The sequence below is a fragment of the Hemibagrus wyckioides genome, linkage group LG10, assembly GCF_019097595.1.
Source record: "Hemibagrus wyckioides isolate EC202008001 linkage group LG10, SWU_Hwy_1.0, whole genome shotgun sequence".
Classification (NCBI taxonomy): domain Eukaryota; kingdom Metazoa; phylum Chordata; class Actinopteri; order Siluriformes; family Bagridae; genus Hemibagrus; species Hemibagrus wyckioides.
Genome location: NC_080719.1, coordinates 3,453,758 through 3,465,994, shown reverse-complemented (window position 1 = coordinate 3,465,994; position 12,237 = coordinate 3,453,758). Strand labels below are relative to the sequence as shown.

Here is a 12,237-nt window from a genome sequence, read left to right as displayed (position 1 = left end):
AAAAGTGGGGAAAAAGTGCCGCTATCTTTTTTTCGCTTCAGGCTTTTTTCCCCTTCCTTTGGGGTTAATGCAAAAATCTGCTGATTTAGTCGTGTAGCTGAAAATGCTGAGTCTGTGACACCTTTAAGAACAGCTTCAGGCTTCCGACTGTTAACTGTGTGTCTCTTTCTCATCTCTAATCAGAGATTCAGGGGGTGGTAGAAGCTTACCAGAACTGCCTGCCCAAGATCCAGCTCTATGGACCAACTAATGTGGCTCCTATAATCAGCAGAATAAGCAAGCAAGCCGCAGGGAAGGAGCCCATTAAAGACGCGTCTGTGAGTTCCGACATCTTTTATTCCCGCTATACAGTATGTTACTCTGTAGATGTTTCTCATTGAGCTTCAGAAGAAGTTCAGAAAATCTGTGAAAACTTCATTTATAACCAGAAAGGGCGGCTGTAGAAATACACTATTTTGCCAAAAATTTTGGGACATCTGCCTTTACATGCACATGAACTTTAATGACATTCCATTCTTAAGGATAGGGTTTGATATGGAGTTGTCCCGCCCTTTACAACTATAACAGCTTCAACTCTTCTAGGAAGGCTTTCCACAAGGTTTAGGAGTGTGTTTATGGGAATTTTTGACTATTCCTCTAGAAGCACATTTGTGAGGTCAGGCACTGATGTTAGTTTAACTCATCCCAAAGGTGTTCTGTCAGGCTAAGGTCAGTCCAGTCAAGTTCCTCCACACCAAATTCACTCATCGATGTCTTTATGTACCTTGCTTTGTGCCCCGGTGTGCAGTCATGTTGGAACAGGTAGGGGTCATCCCCAAACTGTTCCCACAAAGTTGGGAGCATGAAATTGTCCAAAATGTCTTGGTATGAAGCTGAAGCATTAAGAGTTCCTTTCACTGGAACTAAGGGGCCGAGCCCAACCCCTGAAAAACAAGCCCACACCATAATCCCCCCTCCACCAAACTTTACACTTGGCACAATGCAGTCCCATTCCCCTGGCAACTGCCAAACTCAGACTCGTCCATTGGATTGCCAGACAGAGAAGCGTGATTGGTCACTCCAGAGAACATGTCTACACTGCTCTAGAGTCTAGTGGCAGTGTGCTTTACACCACTGCATGCGATGCTTTGCATTGCACTTGGTGATGCAGCTGCTCGGCCATGAAAACCCATTTCATTAATACTCTATTTGCACTGTTATACACCTAATCTAAAGGGCACACAAAGTTTGGAGGTCTGGACGCTGCAGAAAGTTGGTGACACTCTAAACCTCAGAATGCGCTGACCACGCTCTGTGATTTTACCTGGACTACCACGTCGTAGCTGATTTGCTGTTGATCCCAATTGCTTCCACTTTGTTATAATACCACTAACAGTTGACCGTGGAATATTTAGTAGTGAGGAAATTTCATGAATGGATTTATTGCACAGGTGGTAACCTATCATGGTATCACGCTTAAAATCACTGAGCTCCTGAGAGCGACCCATTCTTTCAAAAATGTGTGTAGAAGCAGCCTGCATGCCTAGGTGCTTGATTTTATCCACCTGTTGCTGTGGAAGTGATTGGAACACCTGAATACAATGATTTGGAGGGGTGTCCCAAAACTTTTGGCATTATGTAGTATTAGTTGTGGTTCCTGATGTAAGAGCTTTATCATCATCATTATCGTGGTGATGGTGGTGGATCCAAAGCTTATCCTGGGAAAATTCCTGGGACGTAATTCAGCCAGGATGGAATACTGGAAGATCTCAAAGCTTCCTTCTGTACATGTCCATCCTTGGTTGAAGGATTTTATATCATTCTGGTACTTGATGAGTGATGAAGAAGTTCAAGATAGTGATAAGACTTTAGAAGATTTATTGAGTGGGTGTGTGGGTTCTGAACTTGGGAATGTAGATGATTTTTTTTCTTGCTGAGACAATAAGCTCTGAGGAGAACTTCAGGAGGTAAAGAAGAAAGAAAACCAAGCAGGTCTGTGGGGTGTTTGGATGTGACTGCTGTTTATATGAGAATTTCATTCTTCTGATGTATTATGGGAAGACGAGCTCAAGCACATCACTGACTTTCTAAACCGTGTGTGTGTGTGTGTGTTGGATCAATACTGGTTAAATTAAATCAGTTCTTTTCTGGTTCTTCATAATGAATCTTCCTGTATCCAGGAAGAGAGCTTGTATCTTCTGAGAAACTCGGGTGCAGTTGTTTGGAAGAAAAGAAAAGCGTGACACTAGAACAAGAATGGATGAAAAAAAACGAGCCAGTAGCCATACTGCAAAAATAAACATAACCTTTTTATCCTCTGTGGTAAGAGCAAACCTTTAGGAATGAAGAAAACCAGTGCTTAAGTCATCAGAAATGGAGATGAGGGTCTGGTGATTCAGCGTACACATTGTTTAAAGGTCAGGAAACACGAGAGCAGAGAACTTTCCTGTAGCTTTGTGTATTACAACTAAACTGATTTTATTCATTAGATATTACAAAAAAATCAATTTCTGAGTTAATTACATGCTTATATTATACCCTCAGGCTTCTCTTTAGATTACGCCGTACACGACACTCATTTTGAGCTCTTTTTCATCCAGCGTGACCTTCATTTATTATTGAATTGCCGGAATCAGCCACGCTGATCAGGTTTCAGAGCTCTAATTGTAAAACAAAAAATAAATAAATAATCAAACTGACTTTGCTTTGCGTGGTCAATACTGTCTAGACCTCATGGGAACTCTATCCATCACATCTACTTTTAGCGCATCCATTGACCGTCAGCTTGTTGTCCTCTCTACTAGAAATACCATATCTTGCTGATCCTCACGGACGGTGTAGTGACCGACATGGCGGACACACGGGAGGCCATCGTGCGCGCGTCCTATCAGCCTCTATCCATCATCATCGTAGGGGTCGGGAACGCCGACTTCACCGACATGCAGATCCTGGACGGGGACGACGGCGTCCTGCGCTCTCCAAAAGGAGAACCTGTGCTGAGGGACATTGTCCAGTTTGTTCCATTCAGAGATTTTAAAACAGTGAGTCTTTCATCACATCACTGCTGCACAGCTCCAGTTTGTTTAATATACATATTTTTGCATACGACCTCTTCTGAAAGGGCACAGCACTCAGTCTAAATCAGACAAGCTTTCCGCTCTAGAAGACGTTTTCTCCACGTTTGTTTCTACAGCCAGACAAAATCAGTTAAAGGTTCAGCAGTGAGACTTCAGTGCTCCTTAACTTCAGTCTTTCTTTCTGGCTCATGCATGAATTACATATAAATATCTTCTTGTACTTTTTCCCACATCGTTTTTTCTAGATTTTCTTGGATTGTGTTTATTGTCTTAATTGTATTTAATTGTAATGAATTGTATCCTAATTTAATAAAAAAGGTTTTTCACACTGTGCCTATAACATACCCTGGGTGTTCATTAACCTATGGCTGGAGGAACCCAGTGTAATTCAAAAGTAGGGTTATGAGGGTCTTCTTACTCTGTGTTTTACAGTGTAAACTCAACATCATGGTGCTAGATGTGTACAGTGTGAAACCATGTAGTCTTATAATGTTAGGGCTAGTTGTTTAGCAACAGACAGCCAATCAGAAACTGAACAGCGCTTGAGATTCGTACCAGAATCTATCGGAAGATAGAGTCGGGCGGCAGTTGGTCGACTAGAGGACAAGCTTAGAAAGAGCAAAAAAAGATGATAAAGGTGTGAAAGAAAACAGAACCTGCTCAGGTGCAGAAGCACAGACCTGAACATTTTTCTTCACTGATGTGAAAGCGTGAGATGAGATGTTGTTTAAAGTGGCCGCACGCTAGATTTATCCAAGCAGGTTGCTGTTATGCAAATATATAGATAGGAAGAGCCAGGGTTTAGGAATGTGAAGAGCCAGGATTCAGTGTTATTCCCTGGGGAAAGTATGATCAGTGAGAAACCTCTAACTACACAAACCCAGGAGTTTACTGTGATGAACTGTTGCTCTACACAATGTATTGACTCTCCAGTGTCTCATGTGTGGAATCGATTATCTGAAGAATTAAAATGTTTTGTTTTTTTCAGGCGTCTCCTGCTGCACTGGCGAAATGCGTCTTAGCCGAAGTCCCCAAGCAGGTCGTCGAGTACTTCAGTCACAAGGCCATTCCTCCCATGAATCCTATTTTAGACTCGACGCCCAGCTCCATCGCCAACACCCCAGATTAACACATCCACCCGAGTCCTGACCTGACCTCCGCTCAGTCCCTTCACACCTCCGAACGCGAGACACGAGAACATCCATGCCACAAACGCTACATCGCCGTTCCATCTCCCTGTTTATACACACTGCGTTTACACAGAAGGAGGATTCGTTCTTCTTGGATCGTGTCCCATGTTTGGCATCATGCCCACATCTTTATCTTTATCATTATCCGTGCTGGAATCTTCGTATAAACCTTCCCACTACACTTCCAGACCTCTGACCCCCTGCCGGCTCTCTGCAACTTCTCTGCCAAGGCCATCTCTTCATTCTTAACTCGTTTTTTTTTTTTAAATCCTGTGCCTTGCAGGACCTTTTCAGTGTTTGCTCTGCCTGCCTGCCCACTGTGTTTATCTATATTGCCCCTGATATTTTGCTCCAGGCTCTTCGCTGACCTTTCACCACCCCGCTTTCGGCAACAACACACCGGATTATGTGTGGGGAGCACGGACGATCGAGATCATTACTTGAAATTTATGAAGGTATAACTACTGATTTCTGTAACACAGCATTATATATGAAAGCAGCAAGGTTGAGCCTTATAGCATGGGTTCTCATCATAGGTGTAAAGCTTTTGCGCTGACACGCAGGAACACGGGGAAAACAGGAAAGCTACACATGCTATTAGCCAGCGAAAACAGGAGACGTGTCTCATTTATATTTTATTAGACAATCCGACCTTGTTTGTGATTATTACACCCACAACTGCATTCCTTTTGCAGTCTTTAATCACTGATAATCACGTGTTAAGATTGAAAAATGATGCACAGGAAAACTAGATCTGCGTCCCAAATCACATTTTGTAGTGTAAATAGAGTGAGTAGTGCACTTCGGGTACCTGAATGACACACTCATTCAACCTCGTTACAAAAAACTGAGTGTGTGTCGAATGTTTGTGGACACTTCATTCACTCGACACTCAAAGATTATATATCAGAAAAAGGGCGGGGCTACCTCTGTATGAGATCTTGTATAAAAAAAATTAAAAATTCAAGATGGCCGATGACATCCGGTGGACGAAACATCTTAAAAATATCTTTTCATTTGGAGCTGGTTAGTAAAAAACGTTAGTGTTCCATTTGAGATGATAGTACACGTTTAAAATCATATACTAGGCGATGTAGTGCATCATAGGAGTGTGTAGTGTGTAGTAGGTCATTTGGGATGCAGCTCATGGGCACGTGTCACTCCCTCTGTGTAATCACATGACTGACTCACGGCTCTCACTGATGAGGCTAATGAAGCTGCCTGAATCTACAGTCTGGGCCAGAAAGAAATCAGCCACAGCCTCACTTCTAACTTCTCACTTCCTTATATCATTTCTTAAGGATTAGTCTTGCACTGGTCATAGAGTTGCGCTTGGTTTTTAAAAAAATAATCCTTATTAACAGCAAATCAGAATGCACAAAAGGTATTTTTACATACAGTGTCTTTAAAGTGTAAACATGTCTAATCTGATAAATAACAGCAGGATTATTAAATAAGAGTAAAAGCTGTAAATTTAAAACAAGTTTATTGTAAAAAAATTTGTTACTGTTTATTTATTTATTTATTTTATCCATTATTTTTTTCCCTTCATTTATTTATTTTTCCCTTAATTTATTCATTTTTTCCTTAACTTATTTATTTTTTCCTTCATTTACTTATGAGCCAGCCTTTTTCCACTGCCTTTTTCAGCGAGATGTGATTTTTCAGATCCCCCAAAGCAATCCGAGCTTTCTTTAAATGTTTGCTATGCATATAACCTCATCACTTCAGACAAAAACACTAGTCCTGTTCTAAAACACTAACACGTTCCAGCTGGAGGACTGCAGGGAAACGGCTAGCTCATGTAGGCAGCTCAGTATTCATGAATCTGGATATTATTATCAGGAATTTCATTGGGAAAAAAAGTGTTATGTCTTACATTCAGCATTTCATTTGTGTTTTGCTATCATGATAGACTCGTCATTCTTTCGTTAGTCCAGAATCCAAATAAAAATTAATAATGGAGTAGAAATTCTATTGGAGAAAGAGGTTATAGGAAGAAAACTAGGAAGAAGGTTGAGCTTCAGACATGGGACTACCTTCCATGTTCTGAAATTATCTATTGTATATACAAATCAGACAAAGCACAATGTTCTTAGATGATTGAGGATATTTTTAATGTTCTGAGATTATTTGAGGATGATTAAGGATATTTTTTTTGAATGTCCTCAGATTTCTTGAGGATGATTGAGGATATTTTTAATGTTCTGAGATTTCTTGAGGATGATTGAGGATATTTTTAATGTTCTGAGATTTCTTGAGGATGATTGAGGATATTTTTAATGTTCTGAGATTACTTGAGGATGATTGAGGATATTTTTAATGTTCTGAGATTTCTTGAGGATGATTGAGGATATTTTTAATGTTCTGAGATTTCTTGAGGATGATTGAGGATATTTTTAATGTTCTGAGATTTCTTGAGGATGATTGAGGATATTTTTAATGTTCTGAGATTTCTTGAGGATGATTAAGGATATTTTTTTTGAATGTCCTCAGATTTCTTGAGGATGATTGAGGATATTTTTAATGATCTGAGATTCCTTGAGTATTACATAGGATATTTTAAATGTTCTGAGGTTTCTTAAGAATGGTTGAGGATATTTTAAATGATCTGAGATTCTTCGAGGATGATTGGAGATATTTTTAATGTTCTGAGATTCCTTAAAGATGACTGAGGATATTTTTCTTATTATTATTTGCTAAATTCTCAAAATAGACAAATTTCCTCAAACTCATTAATCTCCTCCAGACAACATCATATGAAATTGTTACAACTTTTAGCAACTCATAAAATTTGGATTCAATCTGCTGCAACAAAAGGCATCTTTGGAAGATTTAGAGCCTGAACTAAAGCCTTTTGTGAAACAGAAACCTCCACACAACACTGAGGAATTAAATTCTGACTCTTTAGGGCACCAGATTGGACCTTTTATTCTTCTATACTGCACAGGAACATGACTGTATCAGTAATACGAACACCGCTGCCAGGTCTTTGGACGCCTCATTCATCATAGTGAACGTACATGAAAGAATGTAGTGAATGAACGATTGTCCCATCAGACCCGTGTTCTGTTTGTGTTTAGTGAAATAATATACTGAATATTTCAAATATATGATGATAAACAGCTCCAGAAAGTTTACACTTCTGCTCTTTACTGGTATTTTCGTATATGTTGCAGAGGAAAGAAGACTTCCAGCTGAACTTGTGTACATTTCTTTGCGAAACAGTCTATTAATAGAACAGGGCCAGTGTACATTATTCAGTCTGGTCTCTAAAGGTCAACCCGAGCTGATTGTTTCATTTAATTGGGGAATAAACTCTATGCATGTTAATAAGTGAGCTCAGAGAGGTGGTGGTGGTGGAAAGGAGGAGTAATTATTCATCTTTAACAGTTAATACTAAAGATACACGTGTAAGGAATGTTGGGAGGTAGGAAGATATGTCGATTATACAAAGGGCAGCCATAAAGAGAATGAATTATATAAAGAATAAAACGTGGCATAGGAAAAGAGAGAATGATATATAAGGAATTGAGTCTTGACCTACGATAGGATAAAATTTTTTCTTCCTCTTAGACCATACCACAGAGGCCAAATTACCAGTGATGTATTTATTAAAGAATCAGACGTCACACTTTTCACCCAACGCTGAAACGTCTGTGAAAAACAAGTTACTTCCTGTCTTCCCTCAATTTTTCATGTTAGTCAATCAGACAAAGGCTCATTACTGAGAAACCGCAAGACTTTCCCGTGGCTGAAAATATACAGACTGTTACAAAGCTCTGACTGGAGACTCCTTCCATAAACTGTTCATTCATAAATAAATAAATAAATAAAAAGTCTATCACTATCAGTCTAACTATTTCTCTTTGTTAAATAACGAAACATCGCTATATGTTTATTATTAGACTTCGGTTAGGTCTTTTGTCCAGTGTGCAAGTCCCTGGGAATGAGCTGTTACCATGGAAACTTATCAATATATGGGGCACATTAGGGATGAACAGATAGTCGACATTTAACTACAGACTTGAGAGCTATATAAAAAGGCATATTTTTATATTAAGTCATGTTTAATGCTTCTATGTTACATCGTACTATATTTGAAACAAACTCTCTTCAGTACATGAAGAGATTTTCTATGCCCGTTTTTTTTAAATTATTTTTATTTTTCCTTATGTTTAATGGATGAGACACCATTTTAAAAATCCCCGTCCAATTCAGGACAAATCTGGCAACCTCTGTGGTGTGACTAACATCCAGATGGTTTCGATAATCTGAATAAAGTGACCAGAAAATCGTCTCGAGCAGCTCCGTAAACCGAAAAACACAGCTTTGTGCTACTAACATGAGAATTTACAAAAAGTTTTGGATGTAAGACACCAGATTTGCATACGACCTAGAGAAAATTCAAATAAAAAAAATTCAGCATTGTGGTGTAAAATAATACAGCAAAATTAGCATTTTAATACCTTTCAATTAAAATATATATGGAAAAATTATATAATAAAAAGGAGTGTAACAATCTGACAATTTGGATCGCTTTATGAAAATTAATGAATTAAAAAAGTAAATTAAATACAGATTAAAAATATGGACTTGACTGAAAACATAAGGAAATGGATTGAACAAAAATAATTTATTATAATCGATTATCAGGAAAGGACAGACAATTGGTTCAGAAAAAGTCGTTTAAAAGTCACGTGATAATACGTGTAAATACTTTAGTGACGTGATTTGATCATTAAAATAGTACTCTTTATCATCTTTATTCTCGATTTAACGATTTAATTCCCTAGATTTGGACACATTTTGGTCAGAAGCTATTAATTCGAATTGTATACAAATAAATTTAAATATTAATTTATTTATATTTATATAAATTACATATACATTTAAATAATATTAATCTTGAAACTTTTGTCTAACTTTAATCTGGAACTTTTTGTACTATACTTCTAATGTTCTGTGAAGCTTCTTTGAGACAGTGTCTACTCTCAAGAGCACTATACAAATAAAATTGAACTGAATTGGACTGAAAGTGGACAGAGCGATTAGTGGTTAGCACTGGTGCCTCGCAGCGAGAAGGTCCTGGGTTCGAATTTCCATGTGGACATGTTCTCCTTGTGCCTTTTTCTCCGGTTTCTTCCCACAATCCAAAAACATGTATGTTAGGTTGATTGGTCGTTCTAAATTGCCCGTAGGAGTGAGTTTGAGTGTGTGTGGTTGTCCAGGGTGTACCCCTGCCTTTTGCCCAATGTGTGCTGGGATAGGCTCCAGCAGACCCCCGTGACCCTAATTAGGAATAAAGTGGGTATAGAAAATGGATGGATTGAAAGTATCGTATCATCAACGATTAAACTTAGGAAACAAAATCATAGAAGATTCAGCGATATTGTAAATGATCAAATTGTTGCCTTCTAATAACTGAACTGACCTCACTGAATCGACTTCGGTAGCTGTTTTATTTTTATTCTCTAATACAGAAACATCTTCTTATCTCTAGAACAGACTCGTGGATTTGCGTCAGTATAAGCATCTTCTTCATGCTTATGAAGCTTATCTCAGTATGAAGCACAACCACTTCACAACCGAAGTCTTAGTTAAATGTCTCTACAACCTTTTAGTTATTCAAATGGAAATGTGGAGTCTTTCTGAAAGCTAGAAACACTCTCTCTCTTCATTTCTCAGTGCATTTAGCAGGAAAAACCTCTTTACCAGGTTTAAGCTTGAAGCTAATAGTTCCGTCTGAAGCTCATACAGGATGTCATGAACTCTGTAACAGTGAAATATTTTACGGTTTGTCTTCTATCGATTAGAAAAAAGGGGAAATGGGAGTCTGTGTTTGTTTGTATTTTTCATACCAAATCAACCAAATGCGATGTTTCAGCCCAAAGCAGCTCTGACCCATCGATCCTCATGTCCTGCAAAAAAAAAGTTTTGCTTTGAAATCACTGTTAAGTTCATATACATTTAATGAATTTGCTTAGGAAAATGGACTCGAATATATCTTTAGATATGAATCTGTTTACTCAGATGTGTATATAGTCATACACTCTCGTCCTACATGATTAGCATCTTGCACTGGCAGTCCAGATGGCAGACTATAGTGTTTTTTTGGCTTTTGTACATGCAGGGAAGCATCTGCCGACTCGGCCGTGGCCTGGAGCTGCTTTACGTTTGCGCTTCAGATAAAGAAATATAAAAATCACGTGAATTATCGTGCATGAATAACCCCACGCACCGACTGCAGCATGCCACTTTACTTTAATCTCATCGACTCCAGAGGCTTCGCGCAGCTCCGGGCGTTACGCAGTGCGTATAAAAAGCAGATGAATGTAAATAACAGCAGGTGGAAATCGGTAAATGCTTAATTATTCATTACTGAAGCAACATGTTTAGAGATATCACTAGGCTGGTAAATAATCTGTCATTTGTTTATTTATTTATTTTTAAAGGTGGGGATTTCAATGAAAGCTCTTGTAGCAAAAGATGGACATTAGATTTAATAATAACAATTTTTTTCATTCATAGCATTTTGAGTTAGTTGTTTTAAATATCTATATAAATGTTTTATTTAATTATTATATTAATATTTATTTATTTATTTATTTATTTATTTATTTTATTTTATTTTATTTTATTTATTTATTTATTTATTTATTTATTTATTTATTTATTTATTTAGTGATATTATTTCCCGAGATCCAGTTTGTAATATTCCTGGGCTGTGTTGCATGGGTACTAGATCCTTTCTGTGGCAGTGGCCCTGATCCTCCATGAATAATTTGTACACACACACACACACACACACACACACACACTCTCTCCCCACCCCCTGCATGAATTCTCTTGCTTCTCTGCTCCTCAGCAGCAGCACACAGAGCGCAGAGAGCCTCTGAGATCCGCAGAACCTCGGTGTATAAATTCAAAAGTCCAGTACGACGAACTCTTCATAGCCCACACATCGATCAGGTCAAAGGTCCGAATGCACTGCTGAAATAAAACATGACTTTCATTGTGTTCTGCTCCCATTCCTAACAGCCTCCTCCTAACTTGATTGTAGAAATCATTTTACTGCTTAAACACATTTTCTAAGAAATCCTCCTGTCCTTCTTCTTCTTCTTCTTCCTTTGTTTTTTGTCTCACCGAATCTCCGTTTTGAGAGCACTGTAAATTACTGCATGCGTTATTCAGTGTGGAATGTGTTTGTTTCTTTGGAGTATTACGTGATGTGAGGCGACTTTGTCTTTGCCTCCTGCAATGCTACTAATCTTGTACTGTGTGCTTCGAATCCTGCATCAAGACCAATAAACCTGTCGATGAACTAAACTGAAACGGTGTCCTTTTGTGTGTGTGTGTGTGTCTGAGAGAGAGAGAGAGATTTTGATTTTTTAACTGGTGAAAGACCTTTATTACACATTTTCTGTAAGAACATTGTTTAGACAATAATCAAAATGATTTAATCACATTAGTGTCTGCAAACACCAATTCTCTACAACCTAACATAAAACTCCCTTTAGACACCATGCCTGCTCAAAAGAGAGAGAGAGAGAATGAGAGAGATAGACAGACAGAGAGAGAGACAGTGAGAGTTGGAGGTAGAGACGGACAGAGAGACAAATAGAAATAGAGAGAGAGACTGACAGACAGAGAGAGATAGAGAGACAGACAGAACCAACCAGAGAGAGACAGTGAGAGAGAGTGAGAGGCAGAAAGACAGACAGACAGACAGACAATGAGACAATCAGAGAGACAGACGAAGAGACAATCAGAGAGAGACAGAGTCAGAGTCTGTATATACAGTACTGTGTAAATGTCTTAGGCCACCACCAGCTTGGTTGGTTTGTGACCATCCATATTTATTAAGATACAAACATAAAAGACAAAATATGCACACACATACACACAGACACACACACACACACACATACATACACACACACACAAACTGCTTCAAAACAAAATGGCTTCTTCAAGCAAAAGTCAGTATT

General features: G+C 38.5%; 1 protein-coding gene across 3 annotated transcripts in view; it reads left to right on the top strand.

Annotated features, from left to right (window-relative positions):
- cpne7 (copine VII) overlaps positions 1–11,575 on the top strand; it is a 77,112-nt gene extending 65,537 nt beyond the window's left edge. For 2 of the 3 annotated variants that reach the window (XM_058401444.1, XM_058401443.1), the window contains exons 14-16: positions 184–317; positions 2,784–3,020; positions 4,045–11,575. In XM_058401444.1, the coding sequence (XP_058257427.1) occupies positions 184–317; positions 2,784–3,020; positions 4,045–4,185 (512 nt within the window). In that variant the 3' untranslated portion in view covers positions 4,186–11,575. The remainder of the gene's footprint in view (positions 1–183; positions 318–2,783; positions 3,021–4,044) is intronic. The other variant, XR_009205906.1, reaches the window with a different exon arrangement.
- The last annotated feature ends 662 nt before the right edge of the window (positions 11,576–12,237 follow it).